This window comes from Nymphaea colorata, chromosome 8, assembly GCF_008831285.2.
Source record: "Nymphaea colorata isolate Beijing-Zhang1983 chromosome 8, ASM883128v2, whole genome shotgun sequence".
Classification (NCBI taxonomy): Eukaryota; Viridiplantae; Streptophyta; class Magnoliopsida; order Nymphaeales; family Nymphaeaceae; genus Nymphaea; species Nymphaea colorata.
Genome location: NC_045145.1, coordinates 6,518,813 through 6,546,114, shown reverse-complemented (window position 1 = coordinate 6,546,114; position 27,302 = coordinate 6,518,813). Strand labels below are relative to the sequence as shown.

The 27,302-nt window shown below is 36.7% G+C and overlaps 2 protein-coding genes across 3 annotated transcripts; both read right to left on the bottom strand.

The window, feature by feature from the left end:
- Positions 1–973: 973 nt before the first annotated feature.
- LOC116258774 (probable UDP-arabinopyranose mutase 2) lies at positions 974–5,398 on the bottom strand. The gene is made up of 4 exons (XM_031636156.2): positions 4,831–5,398; positions 2,599–2,849; positions 2,181–2,349; positions 974–1,534 (listed from the first exon to the last, which is right to left on the bottom strand). The coding sequence occupies exons 1-4, from the start codon at positions 5,143–5,145 to the stop codon at positions 1,187–1,189; spliced, it is 1,083 nt and encodes a 360-aa protein (XP_031492016.1). The 5' UTR covers positions 5,146–5,398; the 3' UTR covers positions 974–1,186.
- Positions 5,399–8,451: 3,053 nt separating this feature from the next.
- Positions 8,452–15,696, bottom strand: LOC116258773 (cytochrome P450 85A1-like). Of its 2 annotated transcripts, XM_031636155.2 has the most exons (9): positions 15,166–15,696; positions 13,250–13,574; positions 12,998–13,150; positions 12,639–12,896; positions 10,994–11,080; positions 10,755–10,833; positions 9,809–9,915; positions 9,589–9,713; positions 8,452–8,620 (listed from the first exon to the last, which is right to left on the bottom strand). In XM_031636155.2, exons 1-9 carry the CDS (start codon positions 15,357–15,359, stop codon positions 8,533–8,535), a joined length of 1,416 nt encoding a protein of 471 aa, XP_031492015.1. In that variant the 5' UTR covers positions 15,360–15,696; the 3' UTR covers positions 8,452–8,532. The 2 variants fall into 2 exon arrangements, with proteins under 2 accessions (XP_031492015.1, XP_049935086.1); XM_050079129.1 differs by lacking the exon at positions 9,809–9,915.
- Between the last annotated feature and the right edge of the window lie 11,606 nt (positions 15,697–27,302).

Here is a 27,302-nt window from a genome sequence, read left to right as displayed (position 1 = left end):
AAATTCCTTCCCAAGACACTAACTTCCTGTGTTGTAAAAGTGGGAGACAAGTTGAAGCATAGTGGACACACTTTACCAAGATGCCAAAAGCATACTTATACTCGGGGGATAGAGGAAAGGGTGAGGGTTTCAGCTCTTTTGTTGCACCGTATGATGAAATGCTCCTCTTACTTACCGGCAGTTGTTTGCCATTATGAAAAGAGAGGAGGAATCCCTTGCTCTTATACAGCTTTGATGCAAAGGCATAAAAGTTGCCCTAAACCTCGGACAATTACACTAATGAATGGTGAAAATTAGCAAAGAAAAGCATGTAAAAAAGGAGAAGAAAAAATTTCAGTAACTATCAGTTGTCACTAATGAAAGACTAATCGCATATAACTAATGAATTAAAGAAATACAGATTGAATATTCAGATCTCCAAAAATAATGGTTCAAATACACGATGAATAAATATGATCATGCATGAACGAATCTAGCATATTGATTTGAATTGAAAGAATTTCAAAAAACCCTTCTATGACGGGCTATCTGCACACCTCTATCCCTTTGTTACTCGGGAGGACTACGCAGAGGAATCTGAACTTGGCTGAGATCTGGACCTGCAACTGACCTTCCCCCTCGAACCACATTACCTACATTTGGATCTTGATATGAGGCGAAGATTAGGGGCTCAAGCCAGATATGTAGCCGGTCTGGGCCCTTTCTGTGTCATTGTATTAATGCTTATTATCTAAATAGATATTTATTTAAAACAAAATCTGGTTGAACATCATTTCTTAAATTCAAATTTATTCTAATTTCTTAATTGAATGTTTAACAGTTTTTCTATTTCGGCCTTATTTTAAAAAATTTGGTTAAATATTGGAATCCAAATCCAATCTATTAACAGATGAATTATATCGCTTCTAGAGCAAATATATGAACTTTTTATGCGGACTAAAGAACAACGAAAGAATGTTCAAGAATCAAAGAGTGAAGTATTCTTAAAACAAAACCATATATTTATTATACCATTGAGAATAACAAAATATAACTACATTCATAAATTCATCTGCAAAAAGTAAATCCAAGCTTAAATAAAAGCCTTGGAAGAAAAAAATCAGAGCCTGTAAGCAACAGATCTAGACAAAATAGGAGCCAGACACAGCTTGAATTAAAGAAGTTCACTAAGACGTGCAACGTCATTTTACTTTCCTTTAACTGGTCCATTGGCAGCAGCAACCCCAGCCTGCGCTGATGGGTTGAGCTCATCCCAAGCTTCAATCCAGGTAACCATGGCCTCTGCAAGCTTCGAGAAGTAGGGATCTACTTTCCCAAGCTTATCCTTCACCTGCTTGGAGAGTTCCATGTAACATTTCTGGACAGTGGTGCAATCCTTTGGAAGGGTGGCAGATTGGAAAAAGGGGATGATTTCTTCCTGCCAGAAGATGCCCTTGTATTCTTTCTTCAAGTTGACAAAAGGGTTGCTGGCTTTGCTATGCCAGATGTAGGGCAATCCAGTCTTCACTCCAAGCCCCAGATGGTCACAAATAACCTGAAGCAGGTTTTAAGACAAGGTCAGCAGTTTCTCGTAATGAATAGAAGCATCCAATTTGGATATCTGGTGAAAACCCACTAATACTAACAAATCATTGAAACAACAACGAGTCCTGAGCAACCCTATTCACAGTACTGGAAACCTCTGAGCCACTTTTCAACTCTCCAATACCGCATAAAACTAAGAAACCATTTGATAAACTAACAGGCTGAAACATAACTAACAAAAAAAAGTTTTGTGGAACAAAGTCACACGAAAATTCAAGTGAAAAAACGCAGCAGGTCATCTCAAAGAGAAAAGAAGGTCGGCTTAAGTAGAAAAGGGAATCTCTCAGACAACTTCTCAGAAACCATCGGAACACGTTGTGATCTACACAGGAATAGCTGAAACAAGGGCAGTAAGGCATTGGAAATATGAACTGAAAATGCATTTAAATTTGAAGGACATTTCAAGAAAAACATTTTTTTTCCCTCTCAAAGTAGCACCAGTTGTCAATTTGGTAAATTTCCCTTTGACATCCAGCTGATACAGTCCTGTTGCCTTTCCAAAGGTGCACTGACAAGATTGATGTAATAAGCTTACAGCTACTATAGGATCAATTACAGATAATAACTATTCTCACTACTGGCAATAAGAAACCAACCTTCACACACCAGCCTGCCCACATATCATCGTAACGGCCAATTGGTTGGCCATCACCCATTAAGCCGAAGTACATGGCTGGACCAATCAACTCCCGGTTGAAAGCCAGATTCATTCCGCACATTGGGAACAATGTGCCCTTTGGGATTGTCAATACAGCATCTACAAATCTGGTAAGTACAAGTTCAGCAGCTTTCGTGAGTTTGCCTCAAATCAGAATCAAGATTTTCTTTTACAGTAAATTGTATTAGGAGGTACCAGAGCAGAATCCAGTAATAGCAACAGGATACACTATCAGTAAATGAGGATGTCACACCAGTCTCAGACCAGTTGTTCAGGTTACTGGACTTGCTGATTTCCACTAAAGAAACTAAGATTACAACTTTATACATCCTAATCTTTCATGAGAAATTTAATACCTGGTATTTCTTTCAAGTGGCTTGACAAGTTGGGTAGGTGCATCATAGTCTGGAATGTTGAGCCAGAGGCCATGGGAGACTGCCGTAGCCACTCCTTCACGAAGACTGAAGGGGTAGCCACGAACAAAATCAGCACCTTCACGGTATGGGTCATACAGGGTGTTGAAGAAAAAGGGAGTGGATGGGCTGAGAAGATTCTTTATGTGCTGCGCCAAAGCATTGATCTTTTCACCAGAGGGATCTTTAGCAACCTAAACCAATAAAATACTACATGGTTAAGATCATCCAGATAAACAAATGAACCTTGGTAAATCAATTCATATCTGAACCCAGAGCTGTGACACATTATTCAATTAAGCACTTGGATAAGGATAAATTTAATTCTTCCTGCATTCTAATATCAAGACAGATAAGACCTACGAAATTCACTAGCAAAGGTTGAGGCATATAGAAAGGCTTGCCAAGCTTCAAGTATTCTTTGTTCTAGCGGCAAGATTCAAGTACTCTTTATTTTAGCATGATGAGCACTAGAGCTGACTACTTGACATAAGCAATGAGTTTAGCACCAATACAGGGTCACCCTTGGACTGTTTCTTAGAGTACGATCAATGATTTGATTAGCAGTTTTCCTGTATCAGATTGGACTTTCTTGTTAATCTAACAGTAAAGGGAACTCAAAGTAACATTTTCAAAGCCACAATTGTCCCAAAGTACTAATTTGCCAGGGTTGAGATACCACAAGCTTCACATCAGCATGAGGCATGGCAACCTAGGGCAAAACCGGAGTGCAAGCAGGATTCATCCTGAAACAAGCAGAGCATGGACTCACGAGGGTCAGATTGTCTGCTTCATCAACAGCTATAGCAGAATGTGTCGAATGGTTTGAGTTTCTTTCTACATCCCATGTTTATTCGGACCTAGAATACCTTTAAGTCAAAGTCGTACACTTGCAGAAAGAGATGCTAAAGTTCTCGTATGCCAAGAGCAGCAGAGATATGACATAGAGATGCACTAAAAAAAGGTACAGCTGAAATAGAAGCATCAATAGCCAAGCAATTCAAGCATCAGCAGTTAAAAACATATTTACACACACTGCAGTATAACAAAGGTATGCACATTGAACTGCCAAATAAAAAACTCCAAAATCAAAATTTCAGCAGCAACTCCAGTGACATATACCTCTTGTTTTTATCAAGCATTTGAATCATCAGACTTCTACTACCTAACCAATGGAAGTGTGTTTTCTAAAAAAAGCCATAAAAAATGAGAAATACAGGCAAAAAGGAAACGGAAGAACTTCGAAAGGAGGGAAAAAAAAAAAAGAACAACGGAAGAAACTGGAGTCCACGACGGACCCTCCTCCCACATGCAAGATAAAATGTTAAAACGTAAACTAGGATCTCGTGATCTAGGCCACAGTAAAGAAAGTCATGAGACTGAAAACAAACGCTGCTTAACGCTTAAAATAAAGAGAAGCAAATAAAAAAACTGAAACAAATTGTCGCTTGGTAACCAATGCTCTTACAATAAACGAAACCAAACAGTAACAGGCACTGACGACATTGTCGGTCGGTGAACAGATCTGGTGAACATACTAGAAACCAGAAACATTTACAACAGATAGACTAAAAAAATCGAAGAAAAACTCAAAATTCTCGCAGGTCGCCATGCCTCATCCTCCTTCTTCACTGAAAAAGGGGGTACCCGCTGAAAAGTGAAATGAACAAATTAAAAATAGAAAATAATAAACCACACAATTTCCATGCATACATTTCAGCAAAGACCTGAGTCACCTGACAAATTAGCATACAAGTATAGAAAGGGAGAAGAAGAAGAAGACTAAGCAATCGTCAACTCACCACTTCAAAGAAGAAACTACCTTACATACATCAAGACGACCATTAATAATTAAAGAGAATCAATATGCAACAAAAAAGAAGAAAATCTAACTCAATATACAAGCTCACAACCTCCTAACAAAAGAACAAAAAAGAAAAAGAAAGAAGTTAGCCACTGAAGTTGAAGTACCCAAAATTCAGGAAGAAAGGATGAAAAATTCCAACAATCCAGATGAATTCACAAACTTTCCACCGAAAAGAACATTCGTAGTCCGTCCTACCAAAAATCCACCTCGAATTCGCCAAAACCAATTACAAGGACACCAAAGACAACATTCCAATAAAGGAAGAGGAGCAAGAAGTGGAGAGAGGGAAGAGATAGAGGGATTCTCACGAAGCAGTCGTCGTCGATGGTGAAAATGTACTTCTTCTTGGAGACCATGTAGCCGAAGCAGCGGCAGGCGGAGTCCTTGAAGGAGATGCAGGAGGCACGGGGGCCCAGGAGCCGGTTGATGTCGTTGCGGTTGTAGAGCTCGTAATCGAAGCCGTCGGGGACTTTGATCACCTTCGACGGGTCACCGTCCTGGACGATGATGAGGTGGTATGGCTGCAGGAATGGTCTCCACATCTCCAGGAAATCAAGGTTCCTGATCGTTGGTATCACGATGTCCAACTCCTCCTTCAGCAATGCATCTCCTCCCGTCGACATCTCTCTCTCTCGCGCACTCTCAATCTCTCGATCGACGAAGTAGAAGGAAACTCAACAAAGGTAGAAGGCGAAGCAGGAGGGGTTTCCTATATATATATACTTGCTCCCACATTAAAATTGGAAGGCGCGCCAGATCCGGTCTGTGAGTGGCTCCGGAGGGAGAGAGAAAGAGATTTCAAACAAGGGGAGGCAGTGATCTGCTTCCACACATTCTCTCGCGTTCATCTTTGGCATGCATAAGATCGATTGCAAGCAAAGCGTAGTTACTCCAACAAATTAATCAGAGGCATGCAACCGGGCTCAGCAGTCGCGCTGCAGAGGTATAAAGTTCGAATCTCGGTGGTTACTGTTATATTCACAGCATATTGGTTGCAATAGCGGTAACGAGGATGTACTATAGCTTCGAAGAAAACCAAAATATTAGAAACCTTTAAGGGTTTAATAATTTTTTCTAAATAAACATTAAAAAAACTAAGGTTGAGTTTGTTTTATCAATCTGAGGTGATACGAGATCCATAATATTTAAGATCGGCCTCCTCCATCTGACCATAAATTTATGATTTTATGAATTTATGAAACTAATGATCCATCAAAATACATCTTTTTATGTAGCCTCAATCTTAAGCACAACCTAAGGTTATCCATTATTCAGTTAGGGCCTCTTGTCAGGTACAAGCTGACCTGAGGTCGATATCTATAACTCGATACATTACAGTCGGTCAAAGCTCAAACAACGTGGCTTGAGTTAAAGGGTCAGATCCGTTCCATTCTTTAACGTGAACTCATAATTCCCAATTAAGATAAACTTGTTCTTTTAAACCATAATAATAACGATAATATTATTTATTAACCGATAACATTCACCAATTGAGCCAAGACGGGCTTGATCCGGGAACCTACATACCCCTTAACTGGGGCTTAGTTTGGGTCAGTAGCCCTATATATCAAGGTTGGTCCGATAAGTCAGGCTTGGCTCAAACTCCGTCAACAACTTCAGAAATATTTATATGTTTAAAGTTAGAACATGTTGTTCTATATTAATCAATTATTACAATTGCAATTAGTGGCGATAGTTCTTTCTACTCTACTGCACTTCAATAGTCTTTCGGCGATTAGATTATACAAGTTTTAGAGCTTAAAGAGCAAGCAATTACAAGAACATCAACGTGAGATTATCCTGTTTGTCCTGAACATTCATAACAATTGGTAGTTTTTTTTTTTTCTTGTGGAGGAAAACTTTTGACAATTCAAAATTAACTTACAAGCCTCCCCAAAATATTTTTCCACCAATAAGGCCATCATTAATTTAAACTTCTGTCGGCGCCACTTTCATATAAATAATGTATGAAATATATGAAGTAATTAAATAAAAAAATTATGTGGATCGATTGTAAGCCATAGGATCATTTTGATTATAAATGGAAATTTCACAACGCGTCACAGTAAAACTCTTTTTTCAAAATTAATATAAAAACCATTATTTATTGCTTTGAAAACTAACTTTACAAGTAATATCTCATAACTTATTACCTAAGTTTATACATAAAGAAATTGGAAGGTACGTGACCCTTATGAAGAAGGCCTTTAGGGAATCATCCTAACCGTTCATCTTTCCAAGATAGAAGGCTGGAAAAAAAAACCAAGGAGAAAAAATGAATATAATATTTTAGTGGTTAACATTAATTAGCAACTTTTTCTCTTTGATTTTCTCTAAGTCTTCCGTCTTGTAAGATAAAAAAACATGTATTTTGGTGAAAAAATGAATAGTCAATTTGTATGATTTCAGTGATGCTTACTTCGCCTCCTATTGGATCGTGAATTGACAATGGAACTGGAGTGTACATACAACTGAGTGTAATGCGCATATAACAGTTTGACGAACCACAAAGAGTTGCTTCATCAAATGATACAACCGGATTTTGCTCCTGGTATGATGTGCCTAGTTTGTTTTACTATCTAAGGAATCTCAAGGGCTTAGAAAAAGGACGGCTTGTATTATGGAAAGTTTGATACTTGAAAAATATTAATGGTTTTAGTTACAAAAGATAGACTTGAAATAGCTAAATAGATGGCAATTGAGGTCATAATGAATCTTGATATCATGCAAATTATAAAACTCTTGTGCCGAATACAACCCATTTGCAACCCTAGTAACTGATAAGGAGGTCATTTTTGAAATATACTTAAGTTCAAATCGTGCTAAGTTGAGGTTTCGACTCACCCAAGTTGAACTGCTGGTAGACCGAGTCTAAACCTACTTAGATTGACCGTGACCAACTATTTTTTAGGATATGCATATACTTGATTTAGGCATGACTTTTAAATCATATAAAACGGTGCCTGATTACTCCAGATTTAAAATCCACAGACATAATATGGATAATGACATGGTAAAATCTATGGTTCATCAAACTAAGGACACTAAACCATGAGACTAAAGATCTACATTTAAGATCTGTACTTTACTTCTTTGCATTAAGAAAAGGTCGAATTTGAGATAAAAGGGGAAGGTTGGATCTTAAGTCTACAGTTTTTAAATCCAAGAATCTCAAATCTGAAGCTACCAAACACTTCTTAAGGGGTCGTTTATCAGTAGGGATACTTTGTGAGTGTCCCATAGATCAGTCCCAAAGATTGATGTAGATTCTAGAAGTCTTGTTACATGAACCTGTCTCAATCTTTAAAGCCGATTCACGGGACACTCACAAAGAGTCATAAGAATAACATTCTGTATTTAAAGTACACGCATGTTTTTAAAATCATGATCCTGAACTACTATATTCTTGTTTTAAGAAGCATTGTGCACGCTATACGCTTTAACATGCATGTTTCAACTCTGACTTTGGTTCTCATTTTTTTTAACCTTCACAAAATGAAAAAGGGGAATTCATTTCGTTTGATTTCAACAACAGGTGGGTGAAATTTCACTGTTCCAGTAAATCTTGGACAAATAGCTCCCTGATTTATTTTTCAGAGTTCTCAAACGTTCTATGACAGATTGCCTCAGTCTCTTGCCTTTTATTTGTTTGAATTGACATCAGTTCTAGTGAAATTTAACTCTTGAGTACAAGTAGGAAGCTCTGGACCATTCAAACGAGTCATTCTTTGATTTCTTGTTTTCAGAAACCCAGAAAAGGTGTTGGCTTTCAATTTGAAGTAGCCATCATATTTTCAAAGAACTAGAGCTTAATTAATGTAGCTATTGTGGTCAAACCAGCTTGACTGAGAGAGTCATGAGCCGGGCTTGAGCTAGGCGAACTCAACTTAAGTCTTGAATGACATCATGTTCTTGATCTCGGCTCGAACTTGAAAATGAAAAGAAGCATAAATAAGAAGAAACTATAGGAAATAGAAGGAGATTGCTGTGATAATCAAGTTGGCAAATGTTTAACAATTGAACACTTTGATCCTCAGGCCATTGGGCGCTTCAACTCTAGGAAACTTCAAAATCTTGTCTTCTCCAGCCTCTTCCCACCTGCATTAAATACAAAAAAGATAAGCAACTTGGATCTGATTGATGTAAGGAAACAGAGACCTGCCATGCAGATGTAACTTTATAGAACTTCAAGACAATGAGAAATTTCTAGCTGACCTATGAATTATTTTGTGGATTTTCCCATTGTTGCAACCTAACCTAGGGACAGACTCAGCTTGGATGTAACATACTACAAAGTCCAACTTGTTTAGATGCGGATGGGTAATATATACTGCTATCTACATCCAAAATTGAATTTGTTCAAAGGAGTTGACTCTAAGACGGTTTATATTACGCAAGCCATGGTCGATGTCATGACCTAGTTAGTGCACTACCCCTCCAGATCGTAAGAGGTACCAAATCAAACTCACTGAACCCCGGAGCGAAGGGCAACAGAGTGGGGTACTGGAGCGGTGGAAAAATAACCACCAAACCTAAGCCAAACTTGAATTAGGACCCTTCTTTTATATAACAACTCGGGTCACTCACACACCATGCTGAGCCTCTTAGTTTGGCGGATGCCAACCTACTAGCTCTGGTTTCAGGCTAAAAAAGGTTAGGAACTAGATCATATTCCGGGTGAGCAAGGGGTATTAATCCCACCGCCCGAAAAAGGCCCGAAGGCCCTCCCATTCCCCCTGCCTCCGGGGTCCTGAGCTGCGTCGGTGTCAGCGATAGCAACGGTGCACCCTTCAGCTTAGATGCCGCGCCCTACCGCCTTAAGACACAGGAACATAACGCCCACGGGAATCGAACTAGAGACCTGCCTTAGTACAGGCCCCTAGCTCAACCAGCTACGCTATGCCCCTTGAGGCAGGAACTAGATCATATTCAATTTCATTTTGGTACGCTTAGGATTTACATCCCTTAATGAAGATGATTCCTAAAAAAAAAGAAAAACATGCTCATTAGCTAAGTCGATAAGGAAATCAAACTGAATAACATTTTGATCATGGCTAATCATTAACCTGTATACAGTAAGGAAATAATGAAGGAACACAGCAATTTCAACCATCCCTAACTCCTTCCCTGGGCATAATCTGGTTCCTCCTCCAAAAGTCATGAAGTGTGGGTTGGACTCCAAGCTCCTTTCCTGTATTAATTCAAGAGGATAAATAAAATTTATCTAAATTGGTTGCATGCAGTGAAGGAATACATTGTTATAAAAGCGCCTCCTGTACACAAAACCTGCCATCTCCATGGATTGAAGGTTAAGGGATCGGAGTAAATATTGGGATCAAAGTTGGTCTCTCTCATGTAAACAAAAATTTTCCAACCTTTTGGAATGGAAAATCCTGCAAAGTGCACCAAAGCATATCTTAGTCAAATGAGTACTTTTCCAGACAAAATGATCAGCAGCTGCACGTTTTATAACTTCATAACAGAAGAGTAAGCACAGATGTTATACTGTTCATTCACCTTTTTAAGATGGTTAATTTGACCAGGAGAAAAAGAGTACTAAGTGATAAGAATTGCTTGACCCATGTGAGATAAACAACCAGAGGTTGGTCCATAATAAAAAAAAGAATGATTCCCATAGCATCAACATTTTGATAATAGAAAAACCAACATTTTTCATAAAAACAACTTGATTCAAAGCATGTTTTATATCAAAATAGTTTTTATAAATATATTAGGATGTTCATATTTTATTTAAAATATTTTTTAGTGAAAAATTAAAGGGTCTGGTTTTTATCCCTGACATAAGTGTCTAGTTTTTACCAATTGCTCTCTCTCTCTCTCTCTCTCTCTATATATATATATATATATATATACACACACACATAGAATCCAAGCAGGAATTACGGATTAATTAGTCTAACGAAGCACTTTGGGTAAGTAATGTAGTGTGGAGCTTGATCCCTACTTAATAGGCGGTGTTGGCCTAATCTGGATATTTAAGAGGGCTGGTTATCTCTTGGATTCTTGATTATGAGTCAGTTAAAAAACCCAGTGCGACAATAAACATAGGAGAACTTTGCTCTCTAAACAGCGTAAAAATCCCTCTTTGTTCTTTTCTTCCTCTTCGCCTCTTGATATTGTAAGTGAGAGAAAGAGAGAGGACCTCGTTCCTGAACGAGTATGTATGAGTTTGATTTACTACAAGAGCATAAACATGCCACAAATTTCTAACCTTTCAATTCCATATCTCTTGTCGTCTTCCTTAGCACCCCATTCACGACTGTTGCAAGTCTTAGTGTCTCGTATATAACCTGCCAAAAAACAAAGGCCAACTCTTTGAATTTGTTGATTTCCGGCAGATTTTAGCGTCTGCAAATCGCTATTAGGTACCAAGATCTGACTCGTTGCAAAAAGAAAAACTTGGTCCTTAACCTAATTAAGAGAAAATGAGAAAGGGAGCAAAGAACTCACTCCTCGAGTAAATGTCATAGACTTGTACTCATCCCAGGTAAGTGACTGGTCTGGTTCTTTTGTTCTTCTGATTTCTGATTGCTCTTCCTTCAAACAAAAGAACATATCGATAGAAGGAAATTAAATGTTAGCATTGGCGTAGACAATTAACTCTTACATTGATTGGAATCTGCCAAAAAGTATACGTTAAAATGAGTTCAAGTTTTTTGTTTTCTAACTTGGTTTGTTTACTTTGGCATTGGACTAATGTACAGACCGAGCTTAACGTCAAAAGTTGTAGGGGCAGACGGGAAGGAGAGGGGAGGACGGGTCCGGAGTGAGTTGTGTGCACCGTTGTGCATGCAACTTATATTGGCCGTAAGAGCAGATGAGACAATTTTGTAACTTTTAAAAATAGAATGTCCTTTCTAACCTTTTTATTTTTTTATTCTATTTTTGTCTTTACATAAGTTTTCTTTTTTAGTGTGAACTGGGGGTATTTTCATTATTAACCATCTTGACGTGCACCAGTATGCATATAACCAAGCTCGGTTATCTCCCCATATGTAAGATTCAGTCTGACTGTCCATCGGAATGAAATCTATCATCAGGACAAAAAGAGCCCCCGTAAGGGTACAATAGTAACACTGCAAAAGAAATATTTTCTAGTGATAATTTTACCCATAAAAAAATGAAAAATACCAAAAAGAAAAGCTTACCTGCCCCTATGCTTGAACAAGCTATTCAAACTTGACCAGTTAAAGTACACTGAGTTAGAGCTCAAAAAAGGTTCTTTTGATTAGATGATTCAACTTGTACATTTTGTGTAGTTTAGCTTACTCGGTTAAGCTCAACCTAGTTAAGCTCATAAGTCGTAACAAACATGTGTATCATATGTCTCACCAGAGTGGAGTTAGGAGGTTAGGTTTTGTATGGGCTTTGGTTCCACGTTAATATACAAGGGTGGAGTTAGGAGGTTAGGTTCTGCATGGGCTTTGGCTCCACCTTAATTTTTTTTTTAAATATACAAGTAAATTTTAAAAAATTTCACGTCTTATATAAAAGTTTTGAAAAGTGATATTTCGACCCTATTAAAATTCAAAAACTTTAATTCAGCCCTTTTCATGAAAAATTTATGACTTTGCTCCTGTGTCTCACAATATTATCACAAAAGACAAATGGTTCTAATGGGTTTTGCATGTGACACATAAGAGTAACGATACTTAGTTCAAATCAGTGCTTGGCTCTAACTCAGCGCATGGTCAGCCTGACCGGCCGGAAGGAATGTGAGTCGACTTCCTAGTACTACACAGTCTACACGAGTCGACTTCCTAGTACTACACCACCTTTTGGACACAAGTTCTGTTAAACCTTGAGGGGAGAGAAAACCTCCGTGTGAGGGTCGTTTCGGTAACATTATTCATGCATACAATCCAAAATTGGTTAAATTCATTTTAAAAAGTCCAGTAAATTGGGTTACATGCACGAACAGCCCCTGTGTTCCGCATAATATATGAACTCCATTTGTAGACTCTCTTTTCCTGTTCATTGACCAAAACTTCAGGTTTTTTTTCTTTTATAAAATATTGATAGCAGTAGCATCCTTTCCGCCGTAACCCTCCCCCCTGTTCATAAACAATTCAGTAAGGAAAGTGGGAATAGTCACCTTGATCTCACGAAGCGCTTTTGGATTATCATGGAGATACTTAACAGCCATCATCATGGTGGTGGAAACGGTTTCATAGCCAGCATAGATGATTGATATTAACAGGCCAACTATTTGATCATCGGTGAGGCTCAACTTAGTTTTCTCATCATCTTTACTCAGTATGCTGCCAAGAACGTCATTGCCGGCAGCTTCATCGCCGGCCTTCCTTCTTTCTTCCACAATCCTTCCCAGCAATTCAAGAATCTTCACCTTTGCCTGTGGAGCCAACAGGAGCAGAACCGCTATTTAGTTATTTACGAGTTGATTTGAGACGAAAAGAACAGAACTCGAGACCAAACAACGCGGTATCTCGTGACCTGCAACGCGCGGCGATAGTTGGTACAAGGGAGATTGATTGGCATCGACAGGGTCCCCTTCACAAGTTTGTGAAACTCCGGGCAGAATGCGCTCACCATGGGATGGCCGGGCAGGATTCCGGCGCTATGCCTGAGTGTTAAGAGAAGTGCCATCTTCACAAGAAACGGAGAACTCGAAGTCACAAACATATTTCTATCAAGACACATCGTAGAGTTTCATTCTTCATGGAAACAGAGGATGAATTCTAGTACCTGCTTGGTTTGGTCTTGAATGTCGATTACTTTTCCTCCCCAACTGCAGAGATGGGATCTCATGAAACAATCCATGTCCTTTAGCAGCACGTCTCTCATCATATTGGTGTTGGTAAGGGAACAAATTTCAGCCCTCATGGCCTTATGGATGGGGGCGGGAACAGATGCAATGTTCCATTTGCCTAAGATGTCCGCCATGGATTGTGGGTAGCCAGGAACAAGGCCTTGTCTTTCGTTCATCGTGAGAACGAGTCTGTTGAAATCTGGATCCATTGAGATAATTGTGGGACAACCCAATATGTGGGACTTGAAAACATCGCCGTACCTGCAGAAATTTGAGAACAATAACAATCAGAACCAATAATTGGGAGGTATTGCCCAAAGCGAAATTTTGCAATTAAAATCTGATAGAAATAAATGGGAATAAGTTGCCGAAACGTCTTTCTGGCCCATATAAGGCCTGTATCAGCAGGTAAAATATTAATAAAATCATACTAAAATATATGTACTTTATTTTTTTTACTTAATTTATTAGCAGACATGATACAGTTAATTAAAGTTCAATAGGACCGTGTGTTTAACTACATTTACCCAGCAATTGAATAGAGCTCTCTCTCTCTCTCTCTCTCTCTCTCTCTCTCTCTCTCTCTCTCTCTCTCTATATATATATATATATATATATATATATATATATATATATATATATATATATATATATATATATATATATATATATATACACAAAAGAGATTGATAGTGATTCAACTATTCATGAAATATTGCAGAATTTGACAAGAAAAGAGACTTACAAGAGCGTTTGGATAACAACAAAAATTTTGTGGTTCATGGCCCTTTCTTTGTGAAAAGGCTGCAGTTTGCAGCATGAACGAAGCACAACATGTGAAAGTTGTGGATCAGTGGACGAGCAGTACTAAGGCGAAAAAGAAACCGACTGAATAAAAAAAATTATCATAATTAATTTGGCATCTTCCCTCATCTGTCTGTCGGTCTGTCCGTCTTTCTGTCCATCTCTATAATTTTTTTTCTTTAGTATATACCAAGTGATGGGTAGTGCCACTAGCCGATTTCCGATTCGTCTTTGAAAGGTGTGCATGTTATCTCGATGACATTGAAATAGTTTTTGAGGCTAATGCAACTGGGTCATAACTCCCCACCCCACCCCACCCTACCCTCCCCTCCCCTCCCCATTCTCCTCTCTATAATATCATATATGTATACATAAAAAAATACTTTCTTGTATTGTTAGATGGTTCTCTCTTATTTTTCGAACCATGTAGCTTTTTATTGTACTTCATTTAATAGAGGAAATATATTAAACATGACAATTTCCACAAGTTTTTGATCTGTTTTTTCACAGTCAGTTCTCTACCAAGTAAAATCACGTTAGGAGTACAAGTAAAAAATTGAACCGTAAAAGAACTAAGTTATTTTTTCCATCAGATTTGTTTAAGTTAAACTTTAAAGCAAAAATAGCATGTAATTAAAAAATAACGATCGCCTATATGCTTGAATTAAGCCAAAGCGCGGTGTGATCCTTCTCAACTTATGAACTTTTATAAATCCATATGTTGGAAAAAAAAAACATAATACATGTTGGTTGCAAAGATCAAGGAAAGGTATGTGTGTGAGAGAAATTTAGATATCAAGTAATACATAAGTATTTAGTATTTACATTTATGTATGTATGCAACGCATCTATTAATTAGTGGTGGCGTGAATGTGTGGGAGCGTCAAAGGAACTTGACCATGCTAGCTCAAAGACACCCAATAAAAAAGATCTATGGTCTTTCATTGGCCAATGGCCACGATGAATCTGCTATCGGGGCAAAGGTAGAAGAAGAAGAAGAGGAAGAGGTAATTAGTGGCGGAAAGGGGAATGGAAAGGAAAGGATTACCTTGCTCTCTGCTGCTTCATGAAATCTGGACCGTATTTGAGGAAATAAGGGGTCTCCCCAAGGAGGGGCCATCCCATGGTACCTGGGGGCAGCAACGCCTTCTTCATGACATGCTTCATCTCGTTCCATTTCAGGAGAGTAACCCAGACGATCCCTGCTGCTATCAATGCAGCAATCACCAGCAGATCAGCCATCTCTCTGATCTCTCTCTCTCTCGCTCTTTCTGTTCCTGATTTTCTTGTGGTGTAGAAAACAAGAGGCTCCGCCGGTTTGCTCACTGATGTGTGATAGAGTGGCAGGCTTGGACAAGAAATTTTTTGTATGCACCTTGCTTGTTTTGGACTTGACGGTCTTTTCTTCTTGATTCGCCTTCAGAGAATCTACTGGCGCAGGTTCACATGGTCCCTGGATTCCTCATGCTTTCTAAACTCTACAGCTCTTTCCATACTACTTTCCGCACTAATTCAAGTACCGTGTGTGGGTGGCCGTATATGTGTGTATATGAGAGAGAGAGAGATGCATGCTGCCGGATGCTGGATGATTAAAATTGAGTTCAATAGTGAAAGGATAAGGCAAATGTTAAATTTAGTTATGTGTGTGTGTGTGTGTGTGTGTGTGTGACAAAAGGAAGACTCAAAAAAGACACACCACACAATCACAGCAAAAAGGAAAAGTTCAACGTGGTCCGGCTGTGCTACGTCCACGATAGGATTCTAGAGAATTCTAATTGTCTCTTGTGTCTCACGCACTATGCCTTTTTAAAGAGGATGATTACAATCTTGGTGGGAGATATTCTCACCATATTTTGGGCGCTCACATTTGCAAGGAATTCTTGCATGGTAGCTTTCCTAATAGTGAAAAAAATTCTCACGATCCTGCATTGGATTAGGAAAGTCTGCAATCCCTTCTTCCTATCCGATGAACAAATTTTAGAATTTTAGGTATAGCAACTGCTTCCTTATTTGTAGTTAGGGGTGAACACGAACCGAGTTGAACCCAAGTTCAGTCAGCTCGAGCTCGGCTCGACTAAATAAAACATTGAGCTCAACTTGGCTCGAACTCGAGAATAGCTCGACTATAGTGGCTCGAACTCGACTCGATTAAAGCTCAACAAACTCGTTTGATACACATCGTTACTTGTTGAGCTCAAGATCGACTCGATTAAGGCTCGACAAACTCGTTTGAATTATAAAATTCATAGTCACAACACCTCAATATAGATAATGGATTCGAAATTAATCCAGCCAAAGAAGAGCTCATGCCACTAAGAAAGTAACAACATGCATTGTTATCAAAATATATCTTAAGCAATGCCTCCCATGCCTTCAATCACAATTAATTTGGTCATGAATGACGTATCTACATAATTACTTTGTTCAGAAATATGTAATAATATGTGAACAAATGTACCAGCGACTACTTATTTCTTTTCTTTCATATGCCCAATTGAAAAGGTGTAAAAAAGGAAATCTTAGCTCCAAGCCTTAGAGTTGCAGAGAGAATCATTTTAGTCTTTGAATGGTTAGAAGGAGAACCGGACAAAAAGATGTGGTGGTAAAACTCTTGCCTATGCACGGCAAAGAATCATCCGTTTAATTCTTGGTTTAGGTTGAAGAGACGGTGATCATACCTATTCTCATTCAAAAATCAAAAGGATACATCCAAAATTTCTTCTCTAGAATATCTACTACCAAAAATCAAATGAAAACCTTTGGAGAAATAATGGAAGATAAAAAGGTAGTAAAGAAGAATTTGTGAAGTTTGCCATCCAAATTTGATAATGTCATAACTGCTACAGAACAATATAAAGACATGAGTACTTATTCTATTAATGAACTGATAGGTTCACTTTCAACACATGAAGCGAGATTGAATAGGTCAATAGAAAAAGCCATGGAGCATGCATTCAAGGTAAAATAGAAATTTCAAACAAGGAAAAAGATGTCAAAGGTATGCCAAATAACTAATATCCAGGTAGAGTGTTTGCATCCCCAATTTTTTTTGTTTTTTTAGAGTGCTCCAGAAAAATGAGATTTTTATTTGAAAATAAAAGAGAAAGGCACTCGCCCATCGGTATGAGGATCAACCGTTCCCGGCGCTTTTACCGGGGGTAATCAATCCAAGGGCTATGCTTATTATTGACGCATTTCATTTTGGCTTAAACATCTTTTCTATATGCGGTGTAGAAGAATATTGGAAGTTTGATGTTTCAAACTTTTGAAAAGGTTCTTGAACAATTGCTTGAGAATGTGAAACATTTTGATGAAAACTAGAGTTGAGAAATCTTTTAAATATCATTTGAAAAGCTTGGGAATCACTTTGAAGTCATTTTAGTGTTCTCTTAAGACTTTAAGTAGACTTGAGATTTTGCTCTAATTCGGTTACCACTTAGTTAGACCTCCATCTCATCTTCCTTAAATTCTTTTAGAGATGTGTTTGTGCTCATTTGTGATATTGAGTGGAAGTGAATGCATTAATGCATCAATCCTAAGATGAATGAAAGAAAAATGACTCATTCCAACCACAACATTCATCTAAGGCATTCCTACCATAACATACATCTAATATTTTTATTTTCATAGTTATCATATATAAGAAAGAAAAGTTTTCGAAAATGGATTGAGATTGTAGACCATCAAGCATGAATCCAATATTTGGTCGTTACTTGAGTTGTGGTCTTAATGAAGTCGGTAAATGAAAAATTAAAATCTTAAATGGTAAGATATTGGAATAATGAAAAAGATGAAGGACTACATCCAAAGAGAGATATAGAGAAAGAAAAGATCTTGAAAATCATAAAATCACATGTTTTGAAAAAGAAAGATATGTATTTGTATACATATATGAAAGCTTATGAAAATGATGTTATATCAAGTAGAGAAGAGAAGATCATTTTAGAAAGAGAAAGAGAGATTTTAAAATGGAATACACGTATATATATATATATATATATATATATATATATATATATATATATATATATATATATATATATATATATATATATATATATATATATATATATATATACACGAGAGTTTATAAAAGTATGTTAAATCATAGAAAGAGAAACAATAAATAAAGATATTCATGTGCATGCATACGTATATAACATGTATATACGCATATGTTTTCATGAATATGAAAACCAAGGAATGATTTGAAAATAGTCGACTTCAAATTTTGATATAGGCCGGAAGGGAGCTTGGACTCATGCAAGAACCTAAGCTAAGTCTCCAAGACCACATTAGAGAGATTTCTTTTGAAAATGTTTTGAAAAATATGATTTATATAAAAACATAGAATGTTATGATTTAATTTGCCACAAGGGATATATTTCTTCCACCGTTGGGTATGGAAGGAAACAAATCATACAATAAGATGCTCATTAGGGTTCTTAATAGGATGATTAAAAGAAAACTAACGCAAAATGTCATGCAAATGCATATTAACATATACATATTCGTGAGGGTTTTCCCGGGTTGGACAAGTCTCAACCTCAAAAATCAATATGAAAATAAAGAATCCCCAAACCACACTCTCATTCTTATCATACATTCATATATAGAGGGAAAACCAAACAACTATGCGTGGGTGATACATGGACAATATTCAAGGAAGGAAAGAAAGAGAGGATGATAGGAAGAGAAAGATTCAACTAGGAAGGAGGGCATAATATAACTATGAAATAAAGGATCATCTCATCTTTCCATACTCCCGGTGCACTTGAGCATAGCCTCTTGTCTCTAAGAAGAGATTGAGTGCTATCTCCTTTGGTAATGAGAAGATAAAAATAAGAAGAAAATGAAGAAAGGAAGGCAATGTTACATTCAATAAAAGGAAAAACATGATTCAATCATGAAATGAAAGATTATCTCATCTTTCCATGCTCCCGGTGCACTTAAGCATAGCCTCTTGTCTCTAAAAAGAGGTTAAGAACAATCTCCTTTGCCCATGGGGAGATGAAAAAGAGAGGAAAATGAAGAAAGAAAGAGATGAGATATTGATTACATACCTCTAGTGAGAATAGCTTTTGGAAAAATGAACACCATAGATTGAAGATCCCCTTGAGTGAAGCTCCAAAAGGGTTGTGGCTTGCACCAAGTTGGAGAAGAGTGGAAAGAGGAAGAGGGAGAGAGAAAGAGCTCAAGAGAAACCCTAAGTCTTCAAGTGGGAATACTCTAGAATTTCTCCCAAGGCCAACTCTTACCCAAGAGGAGAGAAGTGGAAGTATTTATAGAGAATTTTGAAGCCAAAACCCTAAATTTGAATTTTTTTAACCTAAAAAGATTAAAATTACCCTCTAAAAGGAGACTTTTTATCAAAAGAAAGAACAAATGAGTCATATCCACCCAAAAAGACTAAAATCACCCTCTAAAAGGAGATTTTTTGTCAAAAGGAAGGACAAATTGGTCTTGTCCATCCAAAAATACTAAAATCACCATCTAAAAGGAGACTTTTTGTCAAAAGAAAGGGCAAATTGGTATTGTCTACCCAAAAATACTAAAATCACCCTCTAAAATGAGACTTTTTGTCAAAAGAAATGACAGATTGGTCTTGTCCACCAAAAAAGACTAAAATTACTCTCTAAAAAGAGGTTATTTGTAAAAAAGGAGAGGCAAATGGGTCTTATTTACCAAAAAGACCAAAATTACCCTCTAAAAGGAAGTTCTTTATAAAAAAAAGGGGCAAATGAGTTTTGTTTACCAAAAATACCAAAATCACCCTCTAAAAGGAAGTTCTTTATAAAAAAGGAGGGGCAAATGGATCTTGTTTACCAAAAAGACCAAAATCACCCTCTAAAAAGAGACCTTTTGGTTAAAAGGAAGGGCAAATGGTTCTCAAATGCTTGATTTGGATTTGAACTTGGGTTTTTGGATCTAATTTGGATTTGGATTGTGGCTTTGGACCAATTTAGATCCAAAAATTGGGTTTTGTGTTTTTAATAAAAGAGGGCATTCTTTTTAAAAAAATTTGGGGTGATTACATAGAGGAAGTAGTAGAAGTAGCTATCATGGTCATGGTCGTGACCGTGGCCATGGGAGATTTGATGGAGGTCGGCTGAATGCTGACCATGGTAGTAATTAAAGACCAAGTTACAGAGACAAATAATGCTATTTTTGCAAAAAATATGGGCATATCGAAGCAAAGTGCTGGGAGAAGGCAAAAAAGCAAGCCAATGTACTTGAAGAAAACGAAGAAAGTAATCAAGGTAACCTTTTCATTACCGATTCTGAAGCTAACGTCAACCATATGCAGTTTTCTAGATAGTAACTGCAGCAACCATATAACAGGTAAAAAAAGATCTTTGCCACTATATTAATGAGGATGTGAAAGTATGTGTATGACTTAGAAATAACAAGTAGGTACAAAGTGAAGGCAAATGAACTATTGAAGTGAAGGTTAAATCATGCAGTAAAAAGTTAATCTATGATGTTTATTATATACATGGTTTAACTTACAACTCATTGAGTGTTGGACAGTTGCTTGAAAATGGTTATTTACTTAATTTTAAAGGTGGAACCTGTTAAATTAAGAGAAAGCAGTAAGATAGTTAGTCTTTCATTACAGTGAAATGACTCCAACTAGAATGCTTCCACTTGAATTTTCACATATAGAAGAAATTGCATTAGTCAGTGATGTTGTTAAAATATCTAAGCTTTGACATTTAAAATATGGTCATTGTATTATAATAGCCTAAGATTATTAAAAATAAGGACATATCACATGTAGTGATGGGATTTGTGAAGGATGTTTATATAGAAAGCAACATTGTATGTCTTTCCCAATTGGAAAGGCATGGAGGGCCAAGAAGCCTCTTGAACTAGTCCATGCACACATTTGTGGACTCATGAATATTCATTCCTTGAACAATAGTAGATATTTTCTATTGTTTATTGATGATTTTATGTATATGACTTGGATATATTTTCTTACCCAAAAGATAAAAGTTTTTGAAAAATTTCAAGAGTTCAAAGTTCTAGTAGAAAAGAGCAACAATCCTGCCATAAAATGTTTTCACAAATAGAGAAGGAGAATTTTTATCTAATGACTTTAATGATTTTCGTAAAAAGAGTGAAACTCACACAGTAAAATTTGTTGAGCAAAAGACCAAAAGTATGTAGAAATGGCTAGAAGCAAGCTGAGTGAAAGTCAACATCCAAATGAGTTTTGGACAGAAACAGTAGTTACTGCAGTTCATATTTTAGATATTTCACCAACTAAAGTAGTAAGCAATCGAACACCCTATGAGGCTTAGTGGAAACACAAACTTGATGTAAGTAATTTTACGAATTTTTGGATGTATTTCATAAGTTTCAATTGATTCAAGCGAGCGTACTATGTTGGACAAGAAAAGCAAAAAATGTATATTTGTTGGATATTCAAATGTTACGAAAGTATATCAGTTGTATAACCCTGATACAAAAAATCTTAGTATTCGGTGAGATGTTGTTTTTGATGAAAATAATTTTTGGAATGGGATAACAAAATGAGAATTTAGTTATTAAGAATGACTCAAACGAACCAAATGAATTTGAAAAAGATGAATCCTAGCCTCTACCAACAACATCATTTTCATGGAGAGCTTATAGAAACCAAGATGTTAGACCTACTATGGATAGTGATAGTCCTCCAAGAAAGGTAAGGAGAGTTTATTAAGTTTTTTTTTTATTATTGTGTACTTGCTTTAATGGTTAGAAAACCAACATGTTATGAAGATGCTTACAAAAAACAAGAATGTAAGAAATCCATGAAAGAAGAAATGACAGTCATTCAAAGGAATGACACTCGGGAATTTGTAGATCTACTAAATGACCAAAATGTTATTGGTATTAAATGAGTCTACAAAAAAAAATAAAATGTTGATGGAAGCGTGCAAATGTACAAAGCAAGGATCGCATTAAAAAGGTATGCTCAAGGATATGGGGTAGCCTTTTTAGAGTCTTTTTCTCTTGTTGCACGTTTTGAAATTGTTAGATTCATTTTGGCATTAGTTTCTGAATAAAATAGTCAGTTTTTCAATTTGATGTAAAGTCTATATTTTTAAATGACTTTTTTGGAAGAAGAAGTATGTTTGCCAACCACAGAAATTTGTTATTAATGGACAAGATGAGAATGTATAGAGATTGGAAAAAGCTCTTTATAATCTTAAACAAGCACCACAAGCTTGGTATAAGAGATTAATTGCATAGTTAACGCATAATGGTTTTCACATAAGCGAAAGTGAACCCACTTTATATGTGAAAGGAATAGGTAATGATGTTCTCATATAGTATGTGTTTGTGTAGATAACATCATTTATACATGCTTCTCTAATATTGTCATTGAAAAATTTAAGACAAGCATGATGTATGAATTTGATATGTCAGATCTAGGATTGTTACATTATTTTCTTGGGCTTCAGATTTAATAGACTGATGATGATATTTTTATTTTTCAAGAAAAATATGCATTGAACATATTTGAGAAATTTAATATGTTACCATGCAAGTCATGTTCTACTCCCATGAACACTCATGAGAAGTTAACTACAAATGCGGTATTGTGAGAGCCGAAGAGAAGTTATACATGAGTTTAGTTGATAAATTAATGTACCTCACACATACATGCATAGACATTGTGCATCTAGTTGGTCTGATTTCAAGTTTTATGCATTTTCTATCAATACATCATTTTGAAGCAGCAAAAACAGATTTTTCGTTACATCTGAGCAACAACCAACTACAAATTTTGGTACCGATCTAATTCTAATTTTAAATTGATTGGTTTTTTGACAGCGGCTGAGTTGGTTTTGTTGATGATAAAAAAAAGCACAAGTGGATATGTTTTTCTTCTTGAATCGGGGGTTGTGTCATGGATGTCCAAAAAGCAAACAACTGTGGCTCTATCATCTTCTAAAGCAGAGTATGTTGCAGCCAGCACATATGCATGTCAAGCTATTTGGATACAATGAATATTGGGTGACTTAAACCAAAAGCAGGATGAGATGACTAAACTTTTTTGTGATAATCAAGCAACAATTGCCATGACAAAAAATCTGGTGTTTCGTGGAAGAACTAAATACATTGAGTTACGTCATCACTTTATCTGTGAAGCTGTTGTTGATGGAATGATGATAATGAAATATTGTTCCACAAATGATCAAGTTGCAGACAAATTTACAAAAGCACTCGACCATTCAAAGTTTGTAAAATTCAGGTAATCTCTTGGAGTATGGAGTTTTGCATCAAAGGAGAGTGTTAAAATATGATGCAAACAATTTTAGCAAACATGTGGAATAAATATTGCAGTTTTTGTTTTAATGTCACAGATTATGACATAATAAATTAATGTGGTAATGGGGAGGCTTTTTATTTTTAGTGACTTTTAATATCATGTTTGTAATTGCCATTAGTATGGCGGTTTATGAGTCATAAGTAGAGTGTCTTGAGGCAGCCTATAAATGAGTGTCATTGTTTATGTCATTTGTATCAAGTGTGAGGTGTGCTAAGGTGGCCTTGTAAAAGTCGTGAGTTGTGTGACTGCTCTCTTCCTCTAATTCAGAAGTTGTTTTGCAAAGTTCATTGTGTGTAACATAAGACACAGTGTTCCATTATTGTTTATTTCTAACATTGATGCACATGGATAGGTCCTACCACGTTGATCTTATTAGAACATGGGAATCGCCTCAGAGCATCCGAGATTGCAGTTGGGCACAACAGACAAGCTCATCTGGTCCTCGACTGGGATAGATGATACTAATAGGAAAAACATTTGGTAGGTGATTAGAGAAAAAGGTCAAGACTGAGATATGGAGATGACAAATTGGGAACGGGGTGTGATGCCCATAATGTATTGGAAGATTTATATCACTGAGAAAGGTCGCCTTCCTTTAGATTGTAGGACACAAAACTGGGGGATCCACCTTGCCTCCCAATGTTACCTGTGCAAGGAGGAGTCTGAAGATGAAGGCTACTCCATTTTCGTTGCAAAATTGTGAGGAAAATCTGGAAGAATTTACTGATAAATTTCGCCTTCGAGCAACAATACCCTCTAAGGTACATGATGCACTTTGCTGGTGGTCGAGAAAGAAATTATTGCATTGACCGCTTCTCAAATGCAGGAAAAGCATATTCTATGTCATTTATCTGGTTCATTTGGCAGTTGAGGAATGACCAGAAATACAAACTTAGGGCGAAGATTTGGGATGCTGTGACAAGAGCGTGAGATTGTTGCAAGGATAATATCCTGCTCAGAACAAGCAAAAGAACAAACACAAAGATTATTCAGAATTGGTTCTGCTCCAAAATGCTGTGTGTGTGTGTGTGTGTGTGTGTGTGGGGGGGGGGGGGGGGGGGGCGGGGGGGTGGAGGACACTTGAAAGCAGGAGTGGTTTATGCCTTCTTGAATGCCTAATTGTGCATACAACTGTGCTAAGAGGATGGCTGGCTCCTGAGGCCACCCAACTTTTTTTTCGGAGATAAGGGTTTGTAAAGTTTGGCATGCTTCAAGGAGAGATTGGGATCCATTCCTAGAGCCTCGGTACATAGGATCTTCTGTAGATGATAACATTTTTTGATGTATATATATTCCCCATTTTGTTTGCAATAAAGGTAGGGGGCCTAACCCCCATGGAGACTTTATCCGAAACTCAATCTTTTTCTAATATAGCACCATTTTTGGTGTTATGGCCCGCCAAGATTATGGAAGATATGAATGAAGTTGAGAGGCAAATTCAATCTCCACTTCCTTTTTGACATTGAAGTCTTTGATGAATTATTGGTACGTAGAAAGTTTGAGGGAGACTCGGTGAGCAACTTTTTGTGTATAAAGTGATGGTCCCAAGTTTTGTGCTTCCAACAGATTAGCGATTCAATTAGTGGTGGAATTGATTATTTTATCCTTTAAATATTAACGTGAAAAATAAATCCAACTTTATGGATACACACAAGTTTCTTATCTACAATTTGAAAACATTAATCAAGAAAAAGTAGGCTTGGTACCCAAGGAGGTGGGGAAAGGGTTGGGTCCGTAGAGACTTAGATTCCTAACTGGGTGGTAGGATGAAGTATTCCTCTTGCTCACCGCAGACTAACAATTTTTAATTAAAAGCCAAATAATTGATATACAATTAATCATGTATTTGACGGCATTATCAAGTATAGTAAAAGAATTCAATTCCTATAATTGAACTTGAAATTTGTCCTTTGGAAGCTATATATTTTAGTCATCTTTGTCATATTAACCCCGAGTTAACTTATCAAGTAGATGACAACATAAATATGTTATGGAAAAAGTTATGTTTGATTAAGAATAGAAAAGCAGGCGTATTTTTAGAAAAAGTTGTGTTTGATTAATCAGTTGAATTTTCTCCACAATTATCAAACCCTAGTTAGGTGCTTAACTTTTTGGATAGGCAAGACCAGTGCCTAACTCGGAGGACCATGGGCCCAGCCGGAGTTTGAACTATCTAATCCATTGCACAGCTCCTGTTTGGACTGTCTAGTTGACTGGACAACCTGTCACTAGGCTGAGTTGCCTCAGGGTGCCATAAATGCAATTTTAGTAACATAAAATTAAAAATAGCTATCCAGCAATACAGGTAAATTTAAAAATTAAAAATCCATCCCTAAAAATAGATGTTATAACTCTTTAGGATATAACAATGATTCATGACATTTTTACACAAATTTTCAAATTTTAACTACAACATATAAGTATTCTATATAAGAATATGAAAACTAGAATTTGCCGGCTGTCAAATGCTGTGGATGGCTCTTTAAAAATACCATAAAAGATGACTACAAATCAAATTGTTGCTAATATCCTCATTGTTAAAGTTTATTTTAGCAACATATTTTAATTATTTTACCATCCAAAAATATATGGTGGGCAGCTTGGAGGCTGTTTGCAACAATATACTGTTTAATGAATTTGACATACAAAATATAGCAGTTTCATCAATGTGTTATCAGGTGTCATAGATGTGTGTTATTTTAATAGACAAATTCATAAAACAGTAACAATGTGTTAGTATTGCCAAACAGTTTTTGAGAAATTATGACTTAAAAAATACAATAAACCAATGATATAAATAGCATAAAAGAAAAACCGTGCCACATTATAAATTATTTTTATTTAACACCCTCATTGCTAAAGATTTAGGCGACGCATTTTTATTTTTTTACCATCCACCAACATTTGGGTGCCTGCTTATATACGTATATATAGACATTCAAATTGTACCCATGCAGAAGCAAAATTCAGATTTTCCGTTAAACTAATTTTGTCTAAATGGTGGTCATGTTTTTCAGTAAATAAACAATATCGAAAAGGACGTAGAGACACATAGTCAACAAAAGATCTTTTTCCAGGATACTTACATGACGAGTGAAACAAAAATGTCGCTTGCTGGAAAACGTGTGGGGAACATGGCATCTCGATAAATGAGTTTAATAAAGGAATCCCATCAGCTTTTTACCTTTCTTAAAAGAATAGGAAGACTGAATGATGTCCGATTTGAGCCGGCGGCAAACCGATGAGTATTTTCTGCAGATGCTTATTGAGTTTTTTATGTTTAACTAAATTTAATTATATATTTCTATTTTGTATTTGTGAAAACTTTTTTATGGTTTAGCCTATTGGCAGACCAATTGATCTAAATCATTGAAACAGCTAAGTCATTAGGAGGTTGTTTGGCAACAATACTCTCTCATGAATCTAATTCATGAGACCATAAAACACTTATTTTATTTCATGTAGCTGTCTTATTTGTTAAGTCTTATTTGTTAAGCAGGTTCATAAGAGAATAACAAAGTGTTATTGATGGGAAATGGCTCATAAGTACCGCAGCTTTTGTTGTTTCTATTCAAGAAACCCATTTTTATATACAGCAGGCTCATTCTGTCATTATTATGCATTTTAAGGATCAATGGCTCACGTTGGCCTACTCTAGAGATGCTCTGTCACGGCTGACGGGCCAGCAGGCATGGGAAAGGGGTTCAGCCAAAATCGCAAATGCCCCACTCCCGATTCACCTTTTCAAAGGACACCAGAAACCAAACATTAGCTTGACCCTTGTATACCTGGTTTTGATGAGAATCATATAAATCATCAATTCTAAAAAGATCATATGGTAGAGATTAAGTGACAAATGT

Coding starts and splice junctions, on each gene's coding strand:
- LOC116258773 (XM_031636155.2), bottom strand. CDS start 15,359: ATGGCTGATCTGCTGGTGATTGCTGCATTGATAGCAGCAGGGATCGTC. Junction 11,081..12,638: donor AAGCGCTTCGTGAGATCAAG/GTGACTATTCCC, acceptor TTTTGTTTGAAG/GAAGAGCAATCAGAAATCAG. Junction 10,834..10,993: donor CTATGACATTTACTCGAGGA/GTGAGTTCTTTG, acceptor GTTTTTTGGCAG/GTTATATACGAGACACTAAG.
- LOC116258774 (XM_031636156.2), bottom strand. CDS start 5,145: ATGTCGACGGGAGGAGATGCATTGCTGAAGGAGGAGTTGGACATCGTG. Junction 2,350..2,598: donor CCACTTGAAAGAAATACCAG/GTATTAAATTTC, acceptor TGTACTTACCAG/ATTTGTAGATGCTGTATTGA. Junction 1,535..2,180: donor GGGCAGGCTGGTGTGTGAAG/GTTGGTTTCTTA, acceptor AACCTGCTTCAG/GTTATTTGTGACCATCTGGG.